Source organism: Macrobrachium rosenbergii, chromosome 41, assembly GCF_040412425.1.
Source record: "Macrobrachium rosenbergii isolate ZJJX-2024 chromosome 41, ASM4041242v1, whole genome shotgun sequence".
NCBI lineage: Eukaryota > Metazoa > Arthropoda > Malacostraca > Decapoda > Palaemonidae > Macrobrachium > Macrobrachium rosenbergii.
In genome coordinates this window covers 31,697,499-31,724,247 of record NC_089781.1, presented here as the reverse complement: position 1 = coordinate 31,724,247, position 26,749 = coordinate 31,697,499, and the positions used below count along the sequence as shown (strand labels likewise).

Genomic DNA, 26,749 nt, shown 5'->3' with positions numbered 1-26,749 from the left:
CTGCTCAAACGGTAAAAGAGTTTATATTTTATAGAGATGTCATTATGATGCTGTCTTCATGTGTTCGAACTCTGTCTTGAATTTCGCCTGTCCTGTAAGTATGGTTGAATGGGAGTCCCTTACTTAGATTAGATTTAGCAGTCATTTCTGTGTTTTCTCTCCGTCCACTTGACATCAATTCTTCCTGATGAATATTTAATTAAATGCTTCACTTCAATCGCCATCTTGGGCCAGCAGGTCATTTATAGCTTATTTCGGAGAGGTTAAAGAGCTTCAGTGGTAAATGTGTGTGTGTGTGTGTGTCTGTGTTTTAGCTACACTGAGGATATCTTTATCTGACCTACTAAAGTATGGTTATAGAGTGACCTTATTTAACCCTATTTGGAATATTGCTCTCTTGCCTGAGGCAATTAGTCTTTTGCTTCCTTTCGTGACATAATTGAATCAGGTGTAAGTTTCCAGATCGATTTCTACGCCATTGCCAAATTTCTTGATCTTCTTTCTCTCCACCGCAATGACTTCACCGTCACTATTTTGAGGGTATTATCTCGACTACTCTCCAGTTAGAAGAGACGACCCTAAGACCCATCAAACCATTTCTTACCTCATTTACCGAAATGAAAAAAAAAAAAAAAATTCTCGGGTTCCACATCTGGGTCACTATTTCTTTCCTCCAACTGACAAACTTAGGAACTCTTTCCACATTTTAGTTTTCTCTTGATCTTACAAAGTTATATTCTTCAAGAACAGGTTTAACGATTTTACCAAGATTAAGTCCAATAAGTTTTCCTTTTCCTCTTTTTTATTGCTAACTTTTTCATCCAGGGAATAGATACGTTTATTGTGGCCATTGTTTATTGGCCCTTATTGGCCTCTATATCAGCAGAAATGAGTTTCAAATTAAGTGACTAAACTGACCTATGGGAAATGATCACATCACGCCGCTTCGCAGTTAAGCGACGTACTGTACAACAATTTATTTTCCTTGATTGTAAGTAGGCAATTTGCAATATTCACATTAATATTTCACTTCAAAAAACTGTTTTTAGCTTCCCTGTGTTCCTGGCCATGTGAATTTCCTACGTGTCTTTATGTCACAGAGAATCCTGTCCTTTTTGGAGTATTCATCGTGCAAAAGCATCACTCAGAATACGGTATATAGAAAAGTGTTTGCAATGACTAAAAAAAAAAAAAATGATTTAGATACACCTGGGAATCTTTGACCACTCTAATTTTCCAACGTGATTCAGGGATGCATAATGTATAGAAAATCTGCATTAATTACATGATTACGGTAAGACGACGTTAAATCTTTGCGAGCATGTATGTAAATTAGACTAGGATTATGTTTAACATATAAACCAGCGTTTCCCATCATTGCACAGTTGGCTTAACTTTAATGCTAAAGAGAGCCGTTAATGCATGTTCGAGTCAATTCAAGAAGGGCCAACGACCATAACCAATGCTACTAAAGTTTGGATAAATCAGTGAATCAACTCGGTCACTGATGGTTTTATAAAGGTTTCAATTTAGTCTTACCTGCTACTCTGGCAGTTTATCTATTGCTTATCAATGTTACGTCTCCTGAACCCGGTGAATTTGTCTTGTAGTTTTCTGAGCTCTGAGTTGATTCAGAAAGATTTCTCCTTAGCTAAAAACAGGCAAAATGTGCTGTGAAGAAACGAAAGACCTTAACCACATTACACTAGTCATGAAATACTGACTGTATAATCCAAGGTTCATCTTTTAATAGGTAAAAACATGGAGCTGAAGATATGAATACTTTAGATCAAAATAGCCTCTGTAGTTAACTTTTTTATGCTGAAAACCGTCATCTACACTTCAATGAACTCTCCTCATTCAAGGAAGAATTCAAGGTACATTGAAAAGACATACTGCTGTAAATATTCTTCCTCTGTTGAAAGTATGTTGTCCATCCACTGACCAAACTCCCAGTAAGATATTCTGAAATTCTCTGTCCAGGGTGATGCCCGGATCCGGGGTGAGAACGACCCACGACCAGTGTGGTGGGGAGAGCATCGAGTACGGCGTCTGTGGCACAATGCCCTGTCCCCCGGGCCAAGTGTCTGCTTTGTCTTTCAGGGCGGCTCAGTGCAGGCATTACAACAACAGAAGAGTCTTCGGCAGAGTCGTCAATAACTGGGTGCCTTATACACAAGGTGAGTGAAAATGAGTCCGGTAATCTAAAGAAAGTCCATAACCCCTTCTATTAGCTACAGCTTTCAGAAAATGCTAGAGTGTTGTTTTGTGATCTGTTCTTTATAAATAAACATAACATTTTGTGTTTCCTGAAGAATCATAACTAACGCAATAAAAAATATAGACAGAAATATTTTGTACAATGTTTTTCCTCCGTGGCATACAGGCTCAGTTATTTTAATTAATATCCACAGGCATGTAATTGTGTTTCATTTAATGTCCTTTAAAAGCTATTCAGTCTCTTTCAAATTACTAACGACTGTAATGAAACATGGCTGCCTTGATTGCTTTAGGGTATCGAGGGTGTAAGGGGTAATTGTGCTTTGTGTAAGGGGTAATTGTGTTTTATTTAAGACCTTTAAATAAAAAAAAAAAAATAAATAAAACAAGCTTTTATCAAAATGCACTGAAAAGTAAAAAATTATTTTTGGAGACACACCAGGAGATTCTTACAATTACTCATGTCTACACAAACAAAGGCGTGGCCACCCACGCTTTTATTTTTGTAGACGTGATTAATTGTAAGAAAATCCTGTTGTGTCTCCAAAAATGATTTTTTTACTTTTCAGTACATTTTAATAAAAGCATGTCTGAAAATGATTTTTTATTTTTTTATTTTTATTTTATACTCTTTAGTTTTGACAGTAATTGTAACCGAATTATGATTGTAGCTAATGAAAAATTAACGTATTATCCTGTCGAACCAATGCAGGTTTGAAAAATCCGTTGAGTTATTAACTTATTCTACCGATTCAAAAAAGGTATGAAAAATCCGAAGAGTTTCATACAAATCCTGAGATACTGTGAGAGGTCACTGTAGGGTCACTAGAGGTCACTGATGACATACTGATCATATAAAGTTGTATTGTCTCCGGGACTGAGTAACCATGCAAAATTTCAAGTCCATCGGACGAAGGGAACAGGTCGAAAATTGAGTTACAAGATTTAACCCAAACAGACGCAGGAGTCAGGTTAAATAAAAGCATGTAAATACAATTCAGTTTACTTCAAATTACTGACGGCTGTAAATGAGAAATGGGTTGCTGATATGACTAAAGGGTTTTTAGATGTGGAAGGAGGCAACTGTACAGAGGCTCTGAGCAAAGTAAAACACAAATGGAAGTCCTTGTCTTGAGATATCCTAATATGACTTACGATCTTACTGTTAATGTCCAGTCGCACGATTTTTCCAACCCATTTAGGCGTTGGAGGGATCAACCCATGCGCATTGGTCTGTGAAGGCGAAGGCGAGGGAATCGTGTACACCTTCGGCAAAGTTACTGACGGAACCCATTGTAAGACTGACGACTCTCAAGACGGGCTCTGCGTCAACGGCCGATGCCTGGTATGTTTCTCAATGTATTGAGCTCGATGGTTTAGATGTTTTAACTTTTATGCCCCCAACCACAAAAAAGAAAAAAAAAATTAGCATAAAAACTCTTCCTCTCTACCTGTGACTTACAAGTTTTGACTCCCTCGTTTTCCGCGGCAAATACACGACGTTTTATTTGGGTCACAATCCAAGATCTTAATGTAATGGGGCATTCATCTTTGGGTAGCAGATTTCTCATGTATTGTCATTTACTAATAATCATGTGTGTTAAATTGAAGAAACTTTAGCATCCACTTTTCTTTACTAATGAATGTTTAAGCAGACAGTAAAATGGAAATGAAATAAAATGGTTAATTTGGTTACTGATTATTTTCGTCTGTGAAATCTTTTAATTTTAGTGGAACTGAAAAATGGGAAACATTTTTATAAAATAAATGTTTCACTGAGATACTATAGGAAAAAAAATGTTTCTTTCTTGTGGCATCTTCTCTTTTCTTTTTCGCTCGAGTCAGCGCAATCTTTTTGAAATATTTCTTTACCAGACTTCCGAGGAAAACATTTCCCCGGAGATGCCATGAGAAATATGGAAAACATGAGACGAGGAACCACTTCGATGTTATTTTCACAGTGAAAAGAAAAGTAACATATTTATTCCTTACCTGCCCTAGTGTTAAAGAACATTAGGAACAAGAAAGTTATAAATGACAACGAAGACGAGAACCAATGCATAACCGATGCACTGTGGATGAATGTCTTTCCATGCTTAGTTCCTTCCACACTAAATAGAGCATGTAACATCTTTACCTCTAGCATTATCATAGCTGGTAATATTACCACTGTCATTTGTTTACTCTCATACAGCGCCTGTCATGTGACGGTCGTCTGGGTGGCACCGCCAGGGAAGACATGTGTCGCGTATGTGGCGGTCATAACGAGACGTGTACAAGACACGTCGGAGTCTTCCACACCGATTTACCTGCAGCAGACCAACCATCAACTGGCATCAGAACGAGAAATATTACTCCGCGTGAGTAGTGTCCATCTGAACTTTGAGGTTTCGGAGTTAATAGCAGTTGTTATAAACAGAACAGCCGCAGCAGTAGTTGTAGCAGGTCGTACATAAATTATGAGGCCTTTAAATGGCAACGGCTATCCAAAGTATCCTGATATTATGGATCGAAGCGACACCTGGAACGAAATGTTTGCTTGTGAAGGAAAAAAAATAAATTCTGCGAGACATCCAGAAGTTTAGTGCATCATAATACTAACATACCAACGCATTCACATGCTCTTTATCACATGTACACCTATTAACCAAGTTTTTTTTTTTTTTTTATAACGGACCTTTAGAAAAAAGACAAAAATGTCATATCTATCCAAAAATGATGATTCAAGTATGAATCTCCTATTCAGAAAACCTTTCGGTAATTGGCCGTTTCTTAATCTTACATAAAAGCTTCTTCAGCCTTGGCAGAACTCTATCCACATTACCATTCATAACTGTTTTGCATACACTATCAATTTTATTCATTAAGACCCCATCTTTCTAATATTCTTAGTAAAATGCTTCTCAAAATATCTTTCAAATATACAACCCGGACTCCTGTCACTCCTTCTCATTAAGACTAAATATCAACCGTTACATTTATTCTCAAGTACTTAACTGAACAAAACTAACTCTTCTTCCACCATCAACATTCACATATGTTGCTCCACCTTCCTGGTACTCTTTTCCTTGCCTTAACCTTACTCCTGTCATAATCACTTTTAACATTCTCCTCTTACAGCCGCTTTGAAGCTCTGAAACTAGCAATTTCAGTATCTTTATATTATTGCAATTCAGCTCTGTATCATCTGCCAATACCAGGCACACGGCATTCCAGGGGCAACCAAAATTAGCCTAACATAAATAAATATCGCTTGTTCCACATGAATAGGATTCCTCTACTGAATAATAATAATAATAATAATAATAATAATAATAATAATAATAATAATAATAATAATAATAATAATAATATCCTTTTTTACATAACAGGTAGATATGGTTACTATGAAGTTTCACGCATCCCTCGAGGTGCCACAAACGTCAAGGTTACAGACAACTCAGCGAATTTCTTGGGTAAGTGACAATTTCAGTGACGTTCAATAGTTAATGTTACGGTTAAAGTTAATCACTCAATGAAATGTGCGTTAACAAACTGATATGTGTTTATCCTTTCAAAGTTTTCCTTGATTATGGAAAGCACCAACTGATTTCTTTATTATATCAATCATTGTTTATAAAACATTACTTTTAGAGCTAGATCACACTGTACCACCTGAGAACACGTAGTGTATTAATCATCAGGCTGAGCTTGTAAAACTTAATCGAGACGGATTTTTTTGGTAAAATATCCAAAACAATTTTCAAAACTGAGTAAACATTCGAACAATTAGGCATAGCGGAAATTTTTATACTTGGAATATTGCGGTATTTACGTTAATGCAAAAATAGGCAGTGAGAGTTTAGGTAGAGTTTATTTGTAAATTTTAAAAAGATCAGTGAATATGAACGTATATCCCCCCTCTCTCTCTCTCTCTCTCTCTCTCCAATCTTTATGGTATTAATACTACTTCCTTTATTTTGATACCTTAATAATTTTTTTTTTTTTTTTTTTTTACAGCACTGAAGGCAGATGACAAGTTTATGCTGAACGGCGATTGGCTAATAGACTGGCCGGGGGAAGTGGATGCCGGCGGCGTGTCCTTTAGCTATCAAAGGGCAGAGGACGACTCCGAGAGCTTAACCACGATAGGACCCACCACTGAGGATCTCACTCTGATGGTTGGTCACCCTTCTTGCCTTTCTAAGTACTCATTTTTTACTTTGCTGAATTTCGATTACAATTGCGAAATTTATAGTTAATGAAAGTAATAAGTCTTATGAATTATAAACGGAATATAGAGTTTAGGCCAAAGGCCAAGCGCTGGGACCTAAGAGGTCATTCAGCACTGGAAAGCAAATTGAGAGTGGGTAGGTTTGAAAGGTGTAACTGGAGGAAAACCTCGCAGTTGCACTATGAAACAATTGTTAAGAGAGGGCGGATAGTAAGAAAGAAGAAAGAGATTATGAATGGAGGTACAGTAAAAGTAATGAAAGGAGTTGCAGCTAAGGGTCGAAGGGACGCTGCAAAGAACATTAAGTAATGCCTACAATGCACCCCGTGAGGTACACTGACGGCACTACCCTCCTACGGGGAATATGAGTTATAGATACGCCAATGATGATATCACTAATCTAATATTAACATCTTTATTACTTTCAAACCTCAGATTGAAATTTCCTTTTATTATACCGTAATATCCCAATGGAAATTAATGAGCTGTCGACTTAAGACAGAAAATTGCTTCCGATTTGAAGACATTGGCACGTTGCCACGCCATTCTGTATACTTTTCTATAAGTTTATTCATCAGTAATTTTGCAGAGAGTTCTATATCTTATGAGAGTTAACAATTAAAACTGTCATCAGAAAGTTGACTGAAGATATATCCATTCACACGAACGCATAAGGTACAAACTCCTCCCAACCTAATAGTGTATAGCTGAATCACGAAAATATGGAACTTGATGAATATATATATATCCATAACTCACACACACAAACACACACACACACACACACACACACACACACACACACACACACATATATATATATATATATATATATATATATATATATATATATATATATATATATATATATATATATATATATATATATATATATATATATATACATACATATATAAATATATATATATATACACATATATATATATATATATATATATATATATATATAGTTATATGCGCATATATACATATATATATATATATATATATATATATATATATATATATATATATATATATATATATATATATATATATATTATATAATTATTATCACTTTTGTGATTCATTTATCACACATTACCACAGGTGAAAAATAAGAAACGGGGTGTAGGTCCTGACCGGTTTCGACTTTATTTCCAATCCATTGACGAAGGACTGATACAAAGTATGAGAAGTAACAAATATATATACTACAGGAACAGCACTGACGAACATACACAACAGTTAGAGGCTACATATCCCCCCTCAGGCCGGTGCCGAGATAGGAGTGGCCTTCAAAACTAATTTGGCTAAAAATCACAATATACTCTCAGGGGACAATGCTGATAAACAGACCATACGCGACCTCAGATCCACACCTGACAGGTGTCAGGGAGGCGAAGTTTCGAAACTCATTAGCACTACTACCCCTATACTGAGTTTACAAATATGATAATCCTATTTTCATACATCTCTACTGCCTACCTTAAAATTTAAACAATTTACAAATTTCTTTTGATATTAAAGGATCAAGTTTATACATACCTTGACTGATATTCATATTATGGTTGTAACTTTCTTTTATAAAGCTAGATTCAATGATATTCCTTTCCAGTGCATTATTAGAATATACAATCCTTTTTGCCCCTTCCCAGTTAATAGCATGATTGTTCTCACTAACATGTACAAATATACCACTGTTCCCCTGTGCATATCTCACACATTTCTTATGCTGTTCAATTCTTTTTTCCAGTGTTTTCCCGGTTTGGCAAATATAAAAGTTGTCACAAGACTTACACAGAATTTTATATACACACCCTTTAGTATTGTCAGGGGAGTTCTTGATAATCACATTTTTCATTGTTTTATTGTTCTTGAATGCGACATTAACACCAAAATTCTTAAGAAGATGAGGGATATCTTTCATATTATTATTACAAGGCAGAACAAGCAAATTTTTTGTGTTGTAAGGTTCTTTTTGGTTTTAATACATATTCTTTTTTGTTGCTTCAAATGCACTGTTTAATACACTATCAGGATATTTCAATTTCTTGCCTGCATTCCTAATCTTATCTATTTCATCATCAATATATTCAGGGCTACATACCCGTAACGCTCTTAAAAACATAGATGAAAACACTGACTTTTTAACCTTATTGCTTTGTCCAGAATAGAAATGCACATAGAAAAAAATATTAGTGGGTTTCTATACACACTATATTCAAACGCATTACTATTTCTACGAAGAAATAGAAATGGGTTTAAATATAGTGTGTATAGAAAATATATATATACATATATATACAGTATATATATATATATATATATATGTATATATATATATATATGTGTATATATATGTGTGTGTGTGTGTGTGTGTGTGTGTGTGTGTGTGTGTATATATATATATATATATATATATATATATATATATATATATATATATATATATATATATATATATATATATATATATATATATATATATATATATATATATATATATAGGGGCCGTGTTCAAAAATTACTTAACGCCTTTGCGGGGAGGGGATATGGTGAAGTGTTATGAGTGTGAAAGTGGGGGGAGGAGGGTGCAGCCATAAGTTACATAACATTTTCAGATTTTTTTTCCTTTTTTCTTTTTGAAAAGATATAAATGTAGAAGGGCAAAAGACAGATAGAGAAGATTTTGCAGTAGACCTTTATTATATTTTTGTAATAATGAGAGCATGGTTATTAATTTTTTTTGCATAATTATGTTTAAAAATATCACAAACTCAACCCTTGTTTGTACTTCAACATTTTCTACCTTATACCTTACATTACATAGAATAATATCACAAACACATCATTTTCTGAGCTCCAACATTCTCTATTTATGCATAAATATGACTTGGAAAAATATCACAAATTAAATTAATCCTCTTCTAAAATTGGAATAAGAGAACATTTTCATTCTAAATTTATCTGTGATGCTTTAATATCATAACATAAAAGTATTAAGAAAAACCTAAAGGCAATAATTTACAGGTATCAGGTTAGACTTTAATATGTTATTGCAATAAAAAAGGGAAACATACTAATTCTGCTGAGGGGGTGGGGTGGCGGTATTAGCTGATGTTACATAATCTTCTGGGGGTCTGGACATGTAATATGAGGTGTGACAAGGGGGAGGCGGTTAAAAATTACCCAAAAAGTGTTACGTAATTTTGAACGAACCCATATATATATATATATATATATATATATATATATATATATATATATATATATATATATATATATATATATATATATATATATATATATATATATATATATATATATATATATATATATGTATATATATATATATATATATATATATATATATATATATATATATATATATATATATATATATATATATATATATATATATATATATATATATATATATATATATATATATATATATATATATATATATATATATATATATATATATATATATATATATATATATATATATATATATATATATATATATATATATATATATATATATATATATATATATATATATATATATATATATATATATATATATACATATACAAACAAACACTAACACACACATTCCCTCTGGGAATCCCCTGGTACGCTCCCACAAGGTAAGAGGTCCTCCTTGAGTTACCCACTCGGGTGAAAGATCCTTTACATCCTTTACATTGCCGTTTTATTTGCCGTTCTTAAAATTAAATGAAAATTAGATTAAGTTACGTTGATAGGAAGGAAAAATAGTCTAGAATACCTTGGTGATTTGTGGCTAAATATAAATATGCAGTACTACAGATAAGTACTACTGATTACTGACAAAGTAGACACCACGCGACTCTGGCGAATTGTTGGACTACAATTCGTCTCCAAGCGCTGAAATGAAAAACGTAAGGGTTACTGCCCATCTTAAAAATATTACTTTTGTTTTAAAAACAATATCTTGATGAGTGTTCTATATAAAAATGTGATTACGTGTGTCATAACTAGAATGGACTATCACTCACAATCTGGTTAAGCCACAAAATATAGGCCTATTAGATATTAGAGAGGAGACTAACACACGATGTTGCACCTTGCGACTGGACTACCCCTGTGTTGTTTGAGTTGCACAGACATCCTATAGCCAACGGACAGTCAACACAAGTTATTGTTTAAAGCCTTTAAATTTTCAGCTCCAAGACTGCAAAGATTAAGTCTTTCAAGGAAAAATCTAGCTTTTTTTATTCTGTGTTATGCTGTGCAACGCCTCAAGTTGTGTTCAGTATCATGCGAAGTCAAGAGGCGAAGAAATCTCCTTGTTTCTCATATTTAAGTGCTCGTGAATAGCAACAGTGGCATTTTTATCAAGTTTAGAGCAACCGAGCAACTAGACGCAAGAACAAAAGCTGAAATTCACTATTCTAAGCCTAAGAAATCTTACTTTTGAGATATAAGGAGCAATGTCGGTCTAGGGATCTTATAGGAACCCAAAACAGTCGTGTGTCGGTAGGATCAAAACATTGCTCGTTCGATTCGCTTAAGCAATGCCAACTCAGTATTAATCAAAGTAAAATTTTTATAAATAACTGCGAATAAAAAGTTCTGCACCCAAGCCTCAAGAAGAAAAAATATTGTATAATGAACCAAATGAATTTTCAGTATCAGAACTAAAAAAAAAAAAGTTTAATTTTTTTTATTCCTGCTCCAGTTTTATAAGATGACTATTTATGCCGGAAATTAAATTATGTCGGTTAGCCCAGTTGAAACCTGAGCTGTTTGACAATCAGTACAAGAAATCTCAACACGAAGGTTATAGTTAAAGTGACAATTATGCCATCTTCATAATGAGATTAATGATAAACAGATACATATTCCAAACAGAACGTCACTAATTACTCCTTCTTCCCCCTAAACCTTGACAGGTCCTGCTGAGAGAACACAACCCCGGAATCCATTATGAGTACTGGACCCCCAACAATGGCGTCAGCGGCACTCCTGATCTACCTCCTATTATTGTACCTTTATCTGGGAACGCCTCTTCCATACCAGCAGATACCACTACCACGACAACCACGACCACGACCACGACTGCCATTTCCACGACTGTTCCTTCGACCACAACGACTCGATCCACTACTTCCACTACGACCACCCCTCGTCCCGCGATCTTGACACGTATCAACGTTACTCGATATCATCGGCCGCTCCAAGAGAGACCTCCCTTCACGGACTCCAGCCAAACAGATGTTCTTCCTCCTCGCAGGCGCATCGACAATGACACGCACAAGACATCGCCCTCGCAGAAGCCCAGGAAGAAACCTAAGAAGGTTCCCAGTATGGGCAAGGACTCTAAGGACGCCAAGAGGAGGAAGGGCAAGAAGGAAAAGGGTCGCAGGGGGAAGAAGAAGAAGAAGCAGCCACATCCTGATATTCCAGCCTCCTGTGGTCCGTGTGAGAGACTCAACGGAGCCAAACAAATGTTCTGTACAAGTGACTTTGGTGAGTTGCCAAATGCTGTCATCGTGAGCATGCTCTACCGTAGTTCCAAACTGGATTAGGAATATATTATACACACATATATATATATATATATATATATATATATATATATATATATATATATATATATATATATATATATATATATATATATATATACATTATATATAATCCATAGATTATACTCCTGTATAATCTATGGAGAATACCTATAACTTGAGGAGATTATTCTAATTTCACTTAGTTTAATGAAAGCCTTATATCTGGCATAACATTCCAGACGAATTTCCCAGTGTTGGTCACCTTGATTCTGTTTTTATTAAGTGTCCCTCCAGCGAAAGATTTATTACTAATCAAAACAAATTTAGATGATATATACTTTGATGATCTTGCTACTTGATTTCGGACATAATATTTATTCAAAATTATGAATATCTATGCAAATAATTTTTAGCCTGTGTGTGAACACTTGATAGACATAAGTTCCAGTTATGTAAATTTCGTGTCCCAACACTGAATTCTGTTCTCTTCAATTAATTCCTCGTTGGACGAGTCGGTAGAGTTGTGGGATAGCACTCGCTAGGCCCGAGTTCGAGTCTCCGGCCGGCTAATGAAGAATTAGAGGAATTTATTTCTGGTGATAGAAATTCATTTCTCGCTATAATGTGGTTCGGATTCCACAATAAGCTGTAGGTCCCGTTGCTAAGTAACCACTTGGTTCTTAGCCACGTAAAACAAGTCTAATCCTTCGGGCCAGCCCTAGATCTGTTAATCAGCTCAGTGGTCTGGTTAAACTAAGGTATACTTAACTTTAACTGATTAATCACTAAAATATCCGTGATCTCCTTTCGAAGTATTTCTAAAGAAAATATGTTTTGCTTTAATTACAGCATAACTTATCTTTTTCCACAGTTTCAAGAGTAGAGGTCATCAACAGTGAAGCTGTTGGCGGTGAACGCCGTTACGAAGTCTTGGTCCACCAGTCCTACAAGAACACAGTTCCATTGCTGCACAAGGAGTTCCTGTGGGTAGATAACGATTGCCTGTGTCCCAAAATGCGACATGGGCGGTCCTACCTGGTTATGGGCATGACACAGGTCACCTCAGGTCGGGAAGTAAGACTAGTCTTGAGCAGAGGTAGCTATGTCCGCAGATATAAACCCAAGAACCTGGCGAGGATACTTAGGATACGACATAACGAGATGCGATTCTGCAGGCCCTGGAGGAGGGACCTCAGGTTCTTCCAGCCTGTATCAGCCAACAACACAGTTCCTGCGTTGTCGACCACGTAGCCCTTAGCTTGCTGGGAGAAACGGGTCGGGGGAGGCTCCCGTTTCTTCTACTGTTGACCTTTGTCAAGCACGACCACCTTAAGTTTAGCGAAGGACGCTAAACAGTGAGACAGCATAGAAAGTATCCTCTCGCAAAGAGGTCTTCAGGTGATAAGTGGAGACAGAAACATGCCTTCTCGTCACTTTGTCATCCCAAGACAAAGTGGCTATTTTAATCTTTTCTTGAGACGGGTCAAGCCCATCCAAGTGAAAGTCTCCTTTGAATAAACCTGATGGAAATTTATAAATATTGTAGATGAACATTATAAGATGTTTCAAGTTCGATAACTCCTCTGCTTCGCTACTACAGGCGATCGAACAAGTGCTAAAAGAAACGTAAATCTTTTCGTAGTTGCCTACAATATAAAAACTAAATTGATCAGCTGGCAAAACGCACCAATTTTCTGAAAGTTATCATAATGGTGGACAACAGCGTTGATGAGGAACATGCACAGAGAAAACATACCGCAGGAAACAGACGTCTCATAAAACTACAGTACATTTCATATCCTGTGTGTACCAGAAAATGGGTTTAAGCGTTGCATGACTAATTCTTGAAAACGCTCGGATCTATAAACAACTGGTGTAACAGTGGCAAAGTCTATTTAAACCAGGGTATCATTACAAAATGTAGAGGACAACCGTGTAGTTATGTTAGCTGTTCGAAGCTGAAAGCCTTTACACAATGATTAAGGATTGCCATATGCTTGTATAATACTCTATAAGAAAACTATATATAGTTGCGGTGTGACATTTGTGTCTCAGAACAATTAATTTATCTTTTTACCATATAACGATGGTTGGTATGCATGATACCAAAACAGAACTGGTTGACATTCACAACAAGTAAATGTTAGAATGAAATTAATGTCTTTTTGTTGCACCAAAAGGGAATGAGTAATTTGTTCTTTATTATCAATCCAGCTTTCCTTGCCGTAATAATTTTAGTTTGAATATAAAGTAATGATCCATCATTTCTTTCTCAAAACATAAAGTTAATGTCGCAAGATCAGTTCGTCAAGGGAACAAGTTTGATCATTGTTTTGCAAGAAAATTCACTCGTTTTATTTACTGGCTTATGTGGAAAGGTCAAACATAATTTGTAGACTGAAAGGGAAAAAATTACGATGAAAAAGTTCAGCAGGAGAACAAAAACTCTCAGTGCCGTTTTGCAAACACTCAGTTGTGTTATTAAACGTAAAAAAAAAAAATCTCCTTTCTCGCTCTCTCCGCCTTTTGTTTATAAATGTACCTCATTTTCTAAAGAGATGAAAACTGGTGTGCTTAGCATTCTGTATTATTATATGATGATTAACTAATTAATCAACAATTGTTGCTAAAGTTCTTCATATTCAAAGAATTAATGATCACCTTACGGTTGAGAATAGAAATGAACATCTGTTATTCCACGCTTTACAAGGATTTTAATGTAAATATCAATAAAAATTGAAGTGCGGCGTGAATTCTTAATCCATAGATGTGATTTTTCTGTTATACTAGTGTATAACCTAACCATTGTAATCATGCAAACTCATACACTCACAGATAGATATATATATATATATATATATATATATATATATATATATATATATATATATATATATATATATATATATATATATATATATATATATATATATATATAATATATATATATATATATATATATTGTGTGTATTTGTGTGTGTGTGTGTGTGTCTGTGTCTGTGCAAAAGCAAGAGACCCTCAGTAATTTTAGTAAAGAAAAATCATAAATTCAGTTATGAAGACAGTAAAAGAGAGAGAGAGAAAGAGGAAGGGAGAGAGTATATTTTGTTGTAAAACACTGTTTGTAGTCTAGAAAATGTTGAACACTGCATAGTGCTGGCAATTAAAAGAGAATCTGATAACTATAGTTTCATCTTATAGAATTGAATCCATTTATACTACTTGTGCCTAAAAAAAAAAATCCTCCACCAAATCTCACTCTAACTCTCAAGGGACAGAGATGTTGATTGCTTTGCTGATCTGGTCGAGAAGCGGTTATTATTATTATTATTATTATTATTATTATTATTATTATTATTATTATTATCAAGGTCTGCGATAGGGAAAGAGCTGGACAGAGATAAAAATTATGTAAGTTTCGGTTTATTATTATTATTATTATTATTATTATTATTATTATTATTATTATTATTATTATTATTATTATTATTATTATTTTTACGATAGCGGAAGACCAAAAGATAAAGAAAATAATATAAATGTCTGTTATTCGCCTGACAACGCTTCAGATAAAAAATAAAAGACAGTGAATAAATACATTATTTATTATTATTATTATAATTATTATTATTATTATTATTATTATTATTATTATAAACGAAAAACCATTCATCAACATCACTATTTATACCATATACGAATTGATCACCTACAGCTAAAGAGTAATGAATATTCAAGGCAGGGAAATAAGGTACCGCTCTGAACGCCGGAAACAAAAGCTGTACGTACCTAACAGCCAGTGAAATGCCTCCTCAGTGACAACTGTACATAGCCTTATACAAAGATCAGACTCCTTCAATGTTGTAGAATACATTGTAATTTTTATACTCTAAACGGTAGACTGCCAGCGGCATCTGTGATACTTGTAAATACAAATATTATTCATATAAGTCTATTTAACACCGCATGAATGAAGTGTCGCCTCTCAACACTTTAATTAACTTATTTACCGAGTGGACGTACTATAGGTAGAATCCCGTAGGAGCTGTGCTCTTAGAGTGGCACTTCAACACTTATGTTTTATATAATAAATGTAGAAACTAAGTTTGTTTGATTCTCCTTTACACAGTTAATTTGTAATGTATTTATATTTAATGCAAGCTTACTGCAAATTGTAAGTATATTTTACATCCGAATTATTTATTGATGCTGACAGCGTCTAAAGAAACTTAAATCTATAATAAACCAAGAAACTACAAAAGATTCAAGTGTCCATCGAACTTATTTTTAAAATAATAAGTGATTACCTCACGAAAATAATTAAGTAAGCATGAATAGATAAACAAACATACCATTCAAACACATATCATACTGCATATATATATATATATATATATATATATATATATATATATATATATATATATATATATATATATATATACATATACACATACATATATGTCTGTATGTATATGTGTGTGTGTGGATGCGTGTGTGGATGTGTGAGCGAAATATAAATGTAATGAACAAAGTGCAAAAATATATAAATATATATATATATATATATATATATATATATATATATATATATATATATATATATATATATATATATATATATATATATATATATAAATCCCTGTCAAAACGGATTTCAAGTAAAAGATCTTTAGTGAAAACAACAAAACGAACAATAAATGCTCTCGGCATTATACAAACTTCTCCCAATGACAAAGGACTCAGACCTTAGCCTTTGCATTAATCATATCTCACTAACTTTTGAATCGTTAGTTACATCTCATCTCTTCAAATGAGAGAGATTCATCATCGGCGAATTGCAAATTTATGCCAAAATCCAAACGCTTCTTTGCCTCAGTAATTTTTTCCTGCATGACTTTGACTTGAATTGTAAGATAAAAACTGTATATTTTTATCAAGGAGTCTTGGGAATACAAATTTACTTCATGAAAAAAGAACTGTAAGTTGGATAATTAATAAACAACCATTGTAAAAAGAAAAATAATGAATGCCGTCGGTTTCTGAAGGGAAAGGACTGAGAGAGAGAGAGAGAGAGAGAGAGAGAGAGAGAGAGAGAGAGAGAGAGAGAGAGAGAGAGAAGAACAAAGTAAATACCCACCTTTCACGACAAAATAATCAGTTGTACTTGGTAGTGAATTGAAGGAAGAAGCGGGTGACCTATTTTCAACATCAACACATAAAACTAAGGATGCAATAGAATATTTACAAACATCCTTCATTTTATGTTGTCTGAAGTAAGAACCATGTAAGAATATATAATTCTCAACTCATTGAGATCCCAATGAAGCAAAAGTGCATCACCAGTTTATGAACTCCCTTGTAATTCTTCCGTACATATTCCCACGAGTTTTAATTTTTATAATTGTAAGTAAAATCGCTGTTTAAGAAATTAAATCCATTTCATGCAGCCTCAACACTTGGCTATTCTAACTTAAGGCATCTTTGGGGTCATTTACCACATATGCAAATTTTCAATGTTTTTTTTTTTTTTTTTTTTTTTTTTTTTTAGCACCTAGCCAACACACATTGATCCTGAACTCATTCTTTTTCTTCTTCCATGAATTATGCTGTAAACATCACGCTCATTAACTTTCATCTTATTTATTTTTTTGCACAGTCATGAACCGAGCGATAAATACAGTTGTGACCATTCATATTGGTTAGAAACATTACCAGGTAGATTGTTAGAATCGGAAAATAGGCTTTTATGGGTACCATAGGCCTGCCATATCACAAAAAAGAAAATCGAATTCAGTCTAACACGTCTTGCTATTTTTTGTTTATGATATCAAACTATTGGTTGAGTTCTTTGATGAATAAGAAAAAATTGGAAAGTTTTCATAGCCTAAACTACGTAAAGGACCTGCACTAGGAATGTTCTAAGATTTTCCAAAAGATCTTAACTGCAAATATTGTGCATATTGTTTATATATATATATATATATATATATATATATATATATATATATATATATATATATATATATATATATATATATATATATATATATATATATATATATATATGTGTGAGAGAGAGAGAGAGAGAGAGAGAGAGAGAGAGAGAGAAGGGGGGCGGGGTGGATTCCAAGTTTAAGTTTGACCAGGGGCGCCAAGTAGCAATATGCTCGCCTGTGCTGGAGGCGTTTGCTTGTAAAGAAGTGCCATCTTATAATGCAATCACATAGACCGATTTTATACGCCATTACTAGACTCCTCTTTATCAATATATAATCATTTGAAATTCTTCCATTTTGACCCCAATAACGATGATTTACCCGGGAGGAAAGGGTTTTGAATTAGGAAAAGGTTTTGAACTTTATTTTTGAAATCTACACAAACTGACCCATTATTAGAAAACAATAAACGACTAGGGATATAGATATGTGTAGAGATCTTTCATATGATGGATGATATTTTTATCGTTGTAAACATTTTAATTTTGAAAAAGAAAGTGTGAACCGTCTAAATTTAAACATCTTAACGCTGATATTATCATTTCATTATGCTCTAAAGATCAAGATATGATTAGGAAGTGGAGTATTTACACGTTAATAATATTACAATTATTTAACTAAATCATGAAAACAAAGACCTCAACACTGACTTCGTTACTGATTTCTCTGCCTTAGGCAGCCTGACTTCGGGCCTGTAACAGTAGTTCCTGCGGTCTACTCTTCGTGAGTATAAGAAAGGAAATAATAATTTTGCGTTTGTGGTTTGGGCAAATCATAAAATAAGTAAGTGGGTCGAATATAATTCGAGAATCATTTGATATCATGACTCATATAAAAATATGTGATATATTAAGATACATCTTAATGAAGTGCTTTTTCCTTATCTCTTCCATTATATCTCAGTAGTATAACAATAAAATTTTATCTAATCCACCAAAATTTCATAAGGATTTGTCGAGCTCGAAATATATTATGTACATAAAAAAAAAGTCCATTGTGGTGATTTGTATGTAATACAGGGTCAGAGAAACGATGTCCGTCAATTCCTCAACAGATGTTGGGTGAAACAAGCAAGCAGGCTAAAAGCAGACTACACCAGAGGTGTCACCCAATGAAAACAATGTCTGTATTCTCTGCCAACACACACACACACACACACAACAGGAAAACGTCAAGAACTTAAGAACTCAATGGCGACTGGACACGCTGGAGGAGATCCAGAGCCAGTCGAACGAGAATATCAGATAGCTCGGCGATATGTCTTAAATAGAAAGGCCACCGACCCCTCTGCTTGCTCATGTGTAGTGGAACTGACATGACACTAGCCACACGGAGGGGAATCGTAGATAAGATGATAAGTTTCTTGAACTGGCGTTTGTCCTGCCTGAAATCTCATAAATATATATATATATATATATATATATATATATATATATATATATATATATATATATATATATATATATATATATATATATATATATATAATGAACACATGAGCATATATATTATATATATCATATATATATATATATCTCACATATATATATATATATATATATATATATATATGGACATAATGACCACATGAGCACTTATTTCACATCAATAAATTTCTGTCTCACACCGGGAAAGAACGTCGGTCTCCTGAGTTACAAGCCTGTCACTCAGGAGACCTAGGTTCGATCCCGGTGTGAGGCAGAAATCTCTCTCTCTCTCTCTCTCTCTCTCTCTCTCTCTCTCTCTCTATATATATATATATATATATATATATATATATATATATATATATATATATATATATATATATATATATATATATATGTGTATATATATGTGTGTGTGTGTGTGTCTGTGTGTGTGTGTGTGTGTGTGTGTGAATCCTTCGATAATTTTAATTTCCTAATTTGTAAAAATCATTTAGAGAGAGAGAGAGAGAGAGAGAGAGAGAGAGAAACAGATGTCTGAATATTGATGAATTATTTTATCTTGTGAATTATTTTACGTATGTGGGGTGCTGTCAACTCGTCGAGGCCCTGCCGTTTTGATGGTACATATTTTGAAATAATACTGAAAAGTCTCGTCTACTTTTTTTTTTACCTCTCTCTCTCTCTCTCTCTCTCTCTCTCTCTCCCTCTCTCTCTCTCTCTCTCTCTGCCACCACAGAGACCCACATTAATCGAGTAGAAAACTAAGTATCTAATTAACCATTCAATTCAATACAGATATAATGGATTTTAAGATGCAAACCTTAGTCGTTCCTACACATCCGGTTAGAGACTTAAATACTGGCCAAAAAACATGCCGGTTAAAGGTACTACTGCTTCAGTACCAGAGAGAGAGAGAGAGAGAGAGAGAGAGAGAGAGAGAGAGAGAGAGAGAGAGAGACTTTTTTATTAACTGAGGCTTCAAGTCAATTCCTATAAATAAAAGGGGCAGAGGTTCCCACCGAATACAATTTTCCGATTAAATGAGCATAAAACGTCCTTCAGCAGAACCCCCATTCCTCTCTACTTATCTGGGCTGCCAGCGAAGACCCTGATGGAAGCTTTGAAATTATAATAATTGGATATAATTTAACTCTAAAAGTCAAGGCGCCTGTGTGAAAAGACAAGAAAGAAAATCTGGACCCAGGAAGATTAGATGCAAGTCTTGAGGCAATTTCTCACCCATCCCCTACCAACCAACCTGTCTTTATCTCATTCTTTTGTGTCTATCTTTACCTGATGATGTATATATATATATATATATATATATATATATATATATATATATATATATATATATATATATATATATATATATATATATATATATATATATACATGTATATTCAGTATACACACACACACACACCAATATAGGCTTTTTGCAATAATAATGAGTTTTCATTCTTCTCAGTTTTAATAATACTCCCGCTATTGCCTTTTATTGTTGTTTGGTGACACCAGTCATTTATTTTAACTAGCAATCTGTATTTGGGGCCAGTTTCATTGATAAATGTATCTGAATTGTTTTGCTTAATTTTAGAAAAATTATGACAAACAAACTGCTATTGCTTATTCAGGGTAGTTTTGAACAGTTCCACCGTTGGCTGGGACTCTATTATCCAATGTACATTTAAGCACTAATGCCTATTGTATTAAGTAGTTCATATAAACAAACTGCTTGTTTTCCGTCCTTTTTGCAATCACGAGTAACTTCTTACCGTGACATTTTGTTGACTTTGAGCAGTTTCTGTTACAAATCTTTTGTATTTGAAGATGACTCTCGCAGTTGAAACGTCAAACTTAATTTTTTAATACAGTTACCAGAAAAGGGCTTTGGCAGCCTTATTTTTAACCTTCGAATTGAAGAAATCTTCTGTAAGAGAAATATATATAAAAAAACAAGTAAAAAATGCGCCGAAGTTTCTTCGGTGCAATCGACTTTTCTGTACACCGTATATTCAAAGCCACCGAAAATAGATCTATCTTTCGGTGGTCTCGGTATAATGCTGTATGAGCCATGGCCCATGAAACCTTCGACCACGGCTAGGTGGTGGCCTGTCCTATAGCTTTGCCAGACACACGATCATTAACCTTAAATAAAATAAAAACTACTGAGGCTAGAGGGCTGCAATTTGGTATGTTTGATGATTGGAGGGTGGATGACCAACATACTAATTTGCAGCCCTCTAGCCTCGGTAGTTTTTAAGATCAGAGGGCGGAAAGGAAAAGTGCGGACAGAAAAAATGCGGACGGACAGACAAACCCAGCTCAATTGTTTTCTTTTACAGAAAACTAATAAGCAAAAGCTATTATCCGCACATTTTGTGGTCATTTTCAATAATGCTTGTCTACAAGAAAATCTGCTTCCTAAATGCACACACACACACACACACACACACACATATATATATATATATATATATATATATATATATATATATATATATATATATATATATATATATATATATATATATATATATATATATATATATATATATATATATATATATATATATATATATATATATATATATATATATATATATATATATATATATTATATATATATATATATATATATATATATATATATATATATATATATATATATATATATATATATATATATATATATATATATACAAATCATATACGTATGTACTGGCCTTTTTACAAAGCATTAAGGCCCCAACTACTTCAAGAAGCATTCTCTTTATGGATTGTATAATGATTACGTTATTATATTCTTATTGGAAGAAATCCTTTGGTAACATTGCATGTGATTAAATACCATAGTGGCATTTTAATAATTCATTGACAGGTTTAGATTTTAGCTAGTTTCATTTTAATTTACTTAGAGAGTAGAAGAATTATGCAATCCTAGGTATCATTTCTTCTCACCCCCGTCTGTGCCTATCTGTCTGTCTTTTTGAGGGAAAAAGTGTTTTGTTTCTTAATTAATTCGATACACCTCATATTATGTTTCTGGGGTAATTAATAAATTCCACATCCTACGATTGCTTGTCTTATGTGGAATCATTGTGAAAAATGACCGTCATTAAAGAGATTTTGAAGAAGGTAGGAGCTCCATCATCTCCACTCCATTATCATGCAGCTAGTAGGGAGCTCTACGAGCAAGACAGGTTGCCCGAAGTTGCTCGTATGATAAGATCGGTGGTCGGCAGCCAGGGATCAAATAGGAGTGCTAAGCAACAGTGGGATAACTGAAGAATTACCATTCTGTAGGCGAATTGCTGAATGTATTGTCACATCACCCTCCTCCTGTTCATACTCAATCATCTTTTGTTGGTGCATCAATGAATGAGACTGAGACTGGTTATGCAAATCAACTAATTATTTGAAAGACATCGGACCAGCTTAAAATTTATATCTTGTTAGCTTCAAATTAACGTGTAGCATGTATTCGTCTGAAAAACAGTAATCCACATTTCTTAGAAAGATATATGGACAGGTGCAAAAAAAAAAAAAATAGTCTCAATCCTTCTGTTCATAAAATACTAGAAGCGTATCTGCATATGAAGAGATACTACCATCAACTGCACTATTCTTACCCAGCACCAGAAACAGATGAGAAGTGATTAAATTTACGAGTGCGAAGGAGAGGAACGAGGATTTCGTTCCTTTCAAGGAGATTATCAAATTAAACTTACCGATCCTCTAGACACGAGATGGCTACCAAGCCATTTCATAAGAGGGAATCCAATTGAAGACGCGTTTCTTCATCTGATTGCTTCAAAAGACCATTCTCACGCGAAACAGTCATGCGATTTTCAACGATAAGGGATCAGACTAAGAATAATGAAACCTGTGTCAAATCTAGTTTCACTGATAAAAGACACCACAGTTTCCTAACATTTACATCAGTTTCGTGAACAGAAAAATTATTCAGACGCAATGACGATTTAAATTGTTTGTTTCAGCACCATCTCATCCAAGTAGATAATTTGTTTTTATAATATATTATCCAATCTTATTTCAATCTCTAACTTGTAAGCAGATTTCATTTCCTCATATCCAAGGTTTGCTAGACAATGTACGAATACTTGTGATGCTTTCCACCTAGACGGGAGAGGATTACGTTACTGACAACTTACTACCCGTGGTCATAATGTAAAGACAGTTTAGTGAAACTCCACGCTACATGATTCAAAATTTTTATTCTCTCGCTCTTGTCGTCTCCCCTCTCTAATCCTGACTGCGACACAATACAATCAGTTTCCAACAAGGTTTAAAAATCAATGGTTGCGTCAAAACATTTGCATTGAGTTTTATTGGAACGTTCCCAGATTGCTCCGTCCTTCGAACATGGAATCTCTCTCGTTTGGTAGGCGAGTGTTAAACCGCTTACATCTGAAGATGGAAAGAGAAGAGAGAGAGAGAGAGAGAGAGAGAGAGAGAGAGAGAGAGAGAGAGAAAAGAAATTATAAACTCAAATTAGAAACAGGCGTTTTGCTCAAGAAATTATAAATATATATTATATATAATATATATTTATATATTCATATATAATGTATGGATATATATATATATATATATATATATATATATATATATATATATATATATATATATATATATATATATATATATATATATATATATATATATATATATATATATATATATATATATATATATATATATATATATATATATATATATATATATATATATATATATATATATATATATATATATATATATATATATATATATATATATATATATATACAGTATATACACTTCATCAGTCCAGCTCAGAGTTTAGTTAAAAGCAACCATCTGGCCAAATAGAAAACTTTGTCTGGTATTCAAAATCTAGCGTCGCAATAAACTACGATACTATTAATAGTCAAATACTTTGTTTGCGAAGCCGTCTGCCATCCTAGTCTATATATCACCGTTGAATTACTTTTATATTTGATATATGCATCTTTTAAATTATAACTGCCAAGGGTGTTCTGGGTACTCGATAGATATAACGCCTATAAATTTCTCATTTGATTACCAGTTATAATATTCATGCATAAAACTGTAAAAGTAGTGCAGAAAAAGGGACACATATGCAAGCTCCAAAACCGGTCCTAAACTGCTACCCAAAAGTCCAATCAACTTCAAATGGGTTCCCTGTGAGGGTTAAGAAAAAGGACATAGGTCCAACAACCTCATCCCTGAAAGATGTGGGAGAATCCGAAAGGTTGTACCCTGCCTGTGTTAATCGTTTCAAAGAGGAAAAAAGGTGCATGATGAATATATATAACAAAAGGAATATGTATATGTATATATATGATATATATATATATATATATATATATATATATATATATATATATATATATATATATATATATATATATATATATATATATAATATAGATATAGATATATATATAGATACATATATATAGAGATATATATATATATACAGAGAGAGAGAGAGAATTAACGGTAATTGATATTGTTAAATGGGTAACTTGTGTAAATACTAACCATAAGTAAATATAAGGCCAGTAACTTATAAATATTGATATTTTTTACGATGTCTTTCAACTTATTGTTTTCAGCTATGAAAAGAATACTTTCAAAACTTTTTACATGAGGGAATATCGAGTTTCATACACCCGCGAACGAAATTGTAGGTAAAAGAGCTTACCAGAAGCTCTTTTCTGATGCATTTGGCAGACTCGTTCTGAAAGCCTTTTAATGCATATCACTGGTGGAAGTTTTAAGTCTTTCCCTGCGGCTTCAGCTGCAGGTCCACGAAAACAATCGAGAGTTCGTTGAAGTGTGTCAAGAGACAGTGACACTCTTCCCAAATAGAGAGGGAGAGAGAGAAAGGTTGTTGGGGGTTTTAAATAAAATTGAAATGAATGTGAAATTTTTCCTCTCCTAGGGATTACATACTTAAGTACTATAATCGGGGCAAAATATTTTTTTTTACAATAAAATTAGAAGAAATAAATTTCATATTCATCCATCAATCGCCTCTATCGGTTATTGACCAGCTGCTTTCGTATTCGTGTCCAGACCAGTTTTGATTTCCATTTTCAAGATATTTTCATAGTTGTTCTGCACAAGACAAACGCAGTGAAGCACTGTTTTACTGATAGATATTTATTGGGAAAATCTTTTATCAAAATTACTTATTGTTATTTAATTTATTACAACTACTATTATGAAGATTCTCGATGCCATTCTTACATAGTTGATAATACTTTAGTTACCTAATATTAAAGACGTTATGAGAATGAATGGTCCTGAGTAATTACACATGCTAGATCCTTGTGCAGAATATAGATAAACAATTAACAGGTGAACACTAGATATGGATCCAGTTTGTTTCAAGATTTGCTGTCACTGGAAATCTACACTTTATTACAAAGACCTTTGATAACTAGCGAGAGGAAATCTCCGGATCAAGAGAAGTGTTCAGTTTTGTATGTGCTTTCAAGTGAACAAATAAGTTGTAATAGAAACTTTATATTTATCAGGGAGATAGTCAAGGAATGTTTTCTCATCTCTATAGGAGGTATTTGATTACTTAAGCACTACTGGGAAATCAATTATTATCACCATCACCTCCAACGTTGCGTGATGCAAATGTCCTTTGTGAAATTCAGCTGTTTATGTCGTACTTGAATTTTCCATTCCACACTTCTTCATTTATCTCATGCCTCCCTTCTTATAGTTATCATCCAAACAGGTCTGGGCCTTCCAAGTATTCTGATGCCCAGTGGAGCCCAGCTGACACTGTCACTGCAGGATTGTGCTAAGGACATGCCCAAGCCATCTCCACCTCCTTTTCATCACTATCTCATCTGCAGATTTATAGAGCTTCCGTAATTTCCATTACAACATAACTTCGAACTCGATATAGCCATTTGATGTTTAATATCAGTCTTAAAGTTTTATTCTTAAATCAACGAAATCTTTTAAAAAAGGTATAGAACCTTCAGAGCAATATTGTTTCTCTTTTTATTCTGGCGATTGTAGTCGTACCAAGGACATTTATAGCTGTGAATGTTTTTGGATAATCTAGACTACCTCACAGTAAATGGCAATTATATATCCAAAATGAATAATTTAGCTACAGTGTTACAAACATATGCAGCTAGTAAAATATGGCCTAAATCTGTGTGTAAGTTGAATGGCATAGCATTTTGGAAATGCTCCCTATTAAATTGTTTAAATATTTATTTATATATATTTCCTAAGGGTATGTGTAATATTAAACGAATTATT

At 33.5% G+C, this 26,749-nt stretch overlaps 1 protein-coding gene across 1 annotated transcript in view; it reads left to right on the top strand.

Moving 5' to 3' along the window:
- Positions 1-14,148, top strand: part of LOC136826782 (ADAMTS-like protein 5) — a 220,411-nt gene extending 206,263 nt beyond the window's left edge. The window contains exons 5-11 of the mRNA XM_067084218.1: positions 1,984-2,180; positions 3,423-3,565; positions 4,415-4,580; positions 5,592-5,675; positions 6,220-6,380; positions 11,377-11,953; positions 12,866-14,148. Coding sequence (XP_066940319.1) covers positions 1,984-2,180; positions 3,423-3,565; positions 4,415-4,580; positions 5,592-5,675; positions 6,220-6,380; positions 11,377-11,953; positions 12,866-13,245 — 1,708 coding nt within the window. The 3' untranslated portion in view covers positions 13,246-14,148. The remainder of the gene's footprint in view (positions 1-1,983; positions 2,181-3,422; positions 3,566-4,414; positions 4,581-5,591; positions 5,676-6,219; positions 6,381-11,376; positions 11,954-12,865) is intronic.
- The last annotated feature ends 12,601 nt before the right edge of the window (positions 14,149-26,749 follow it).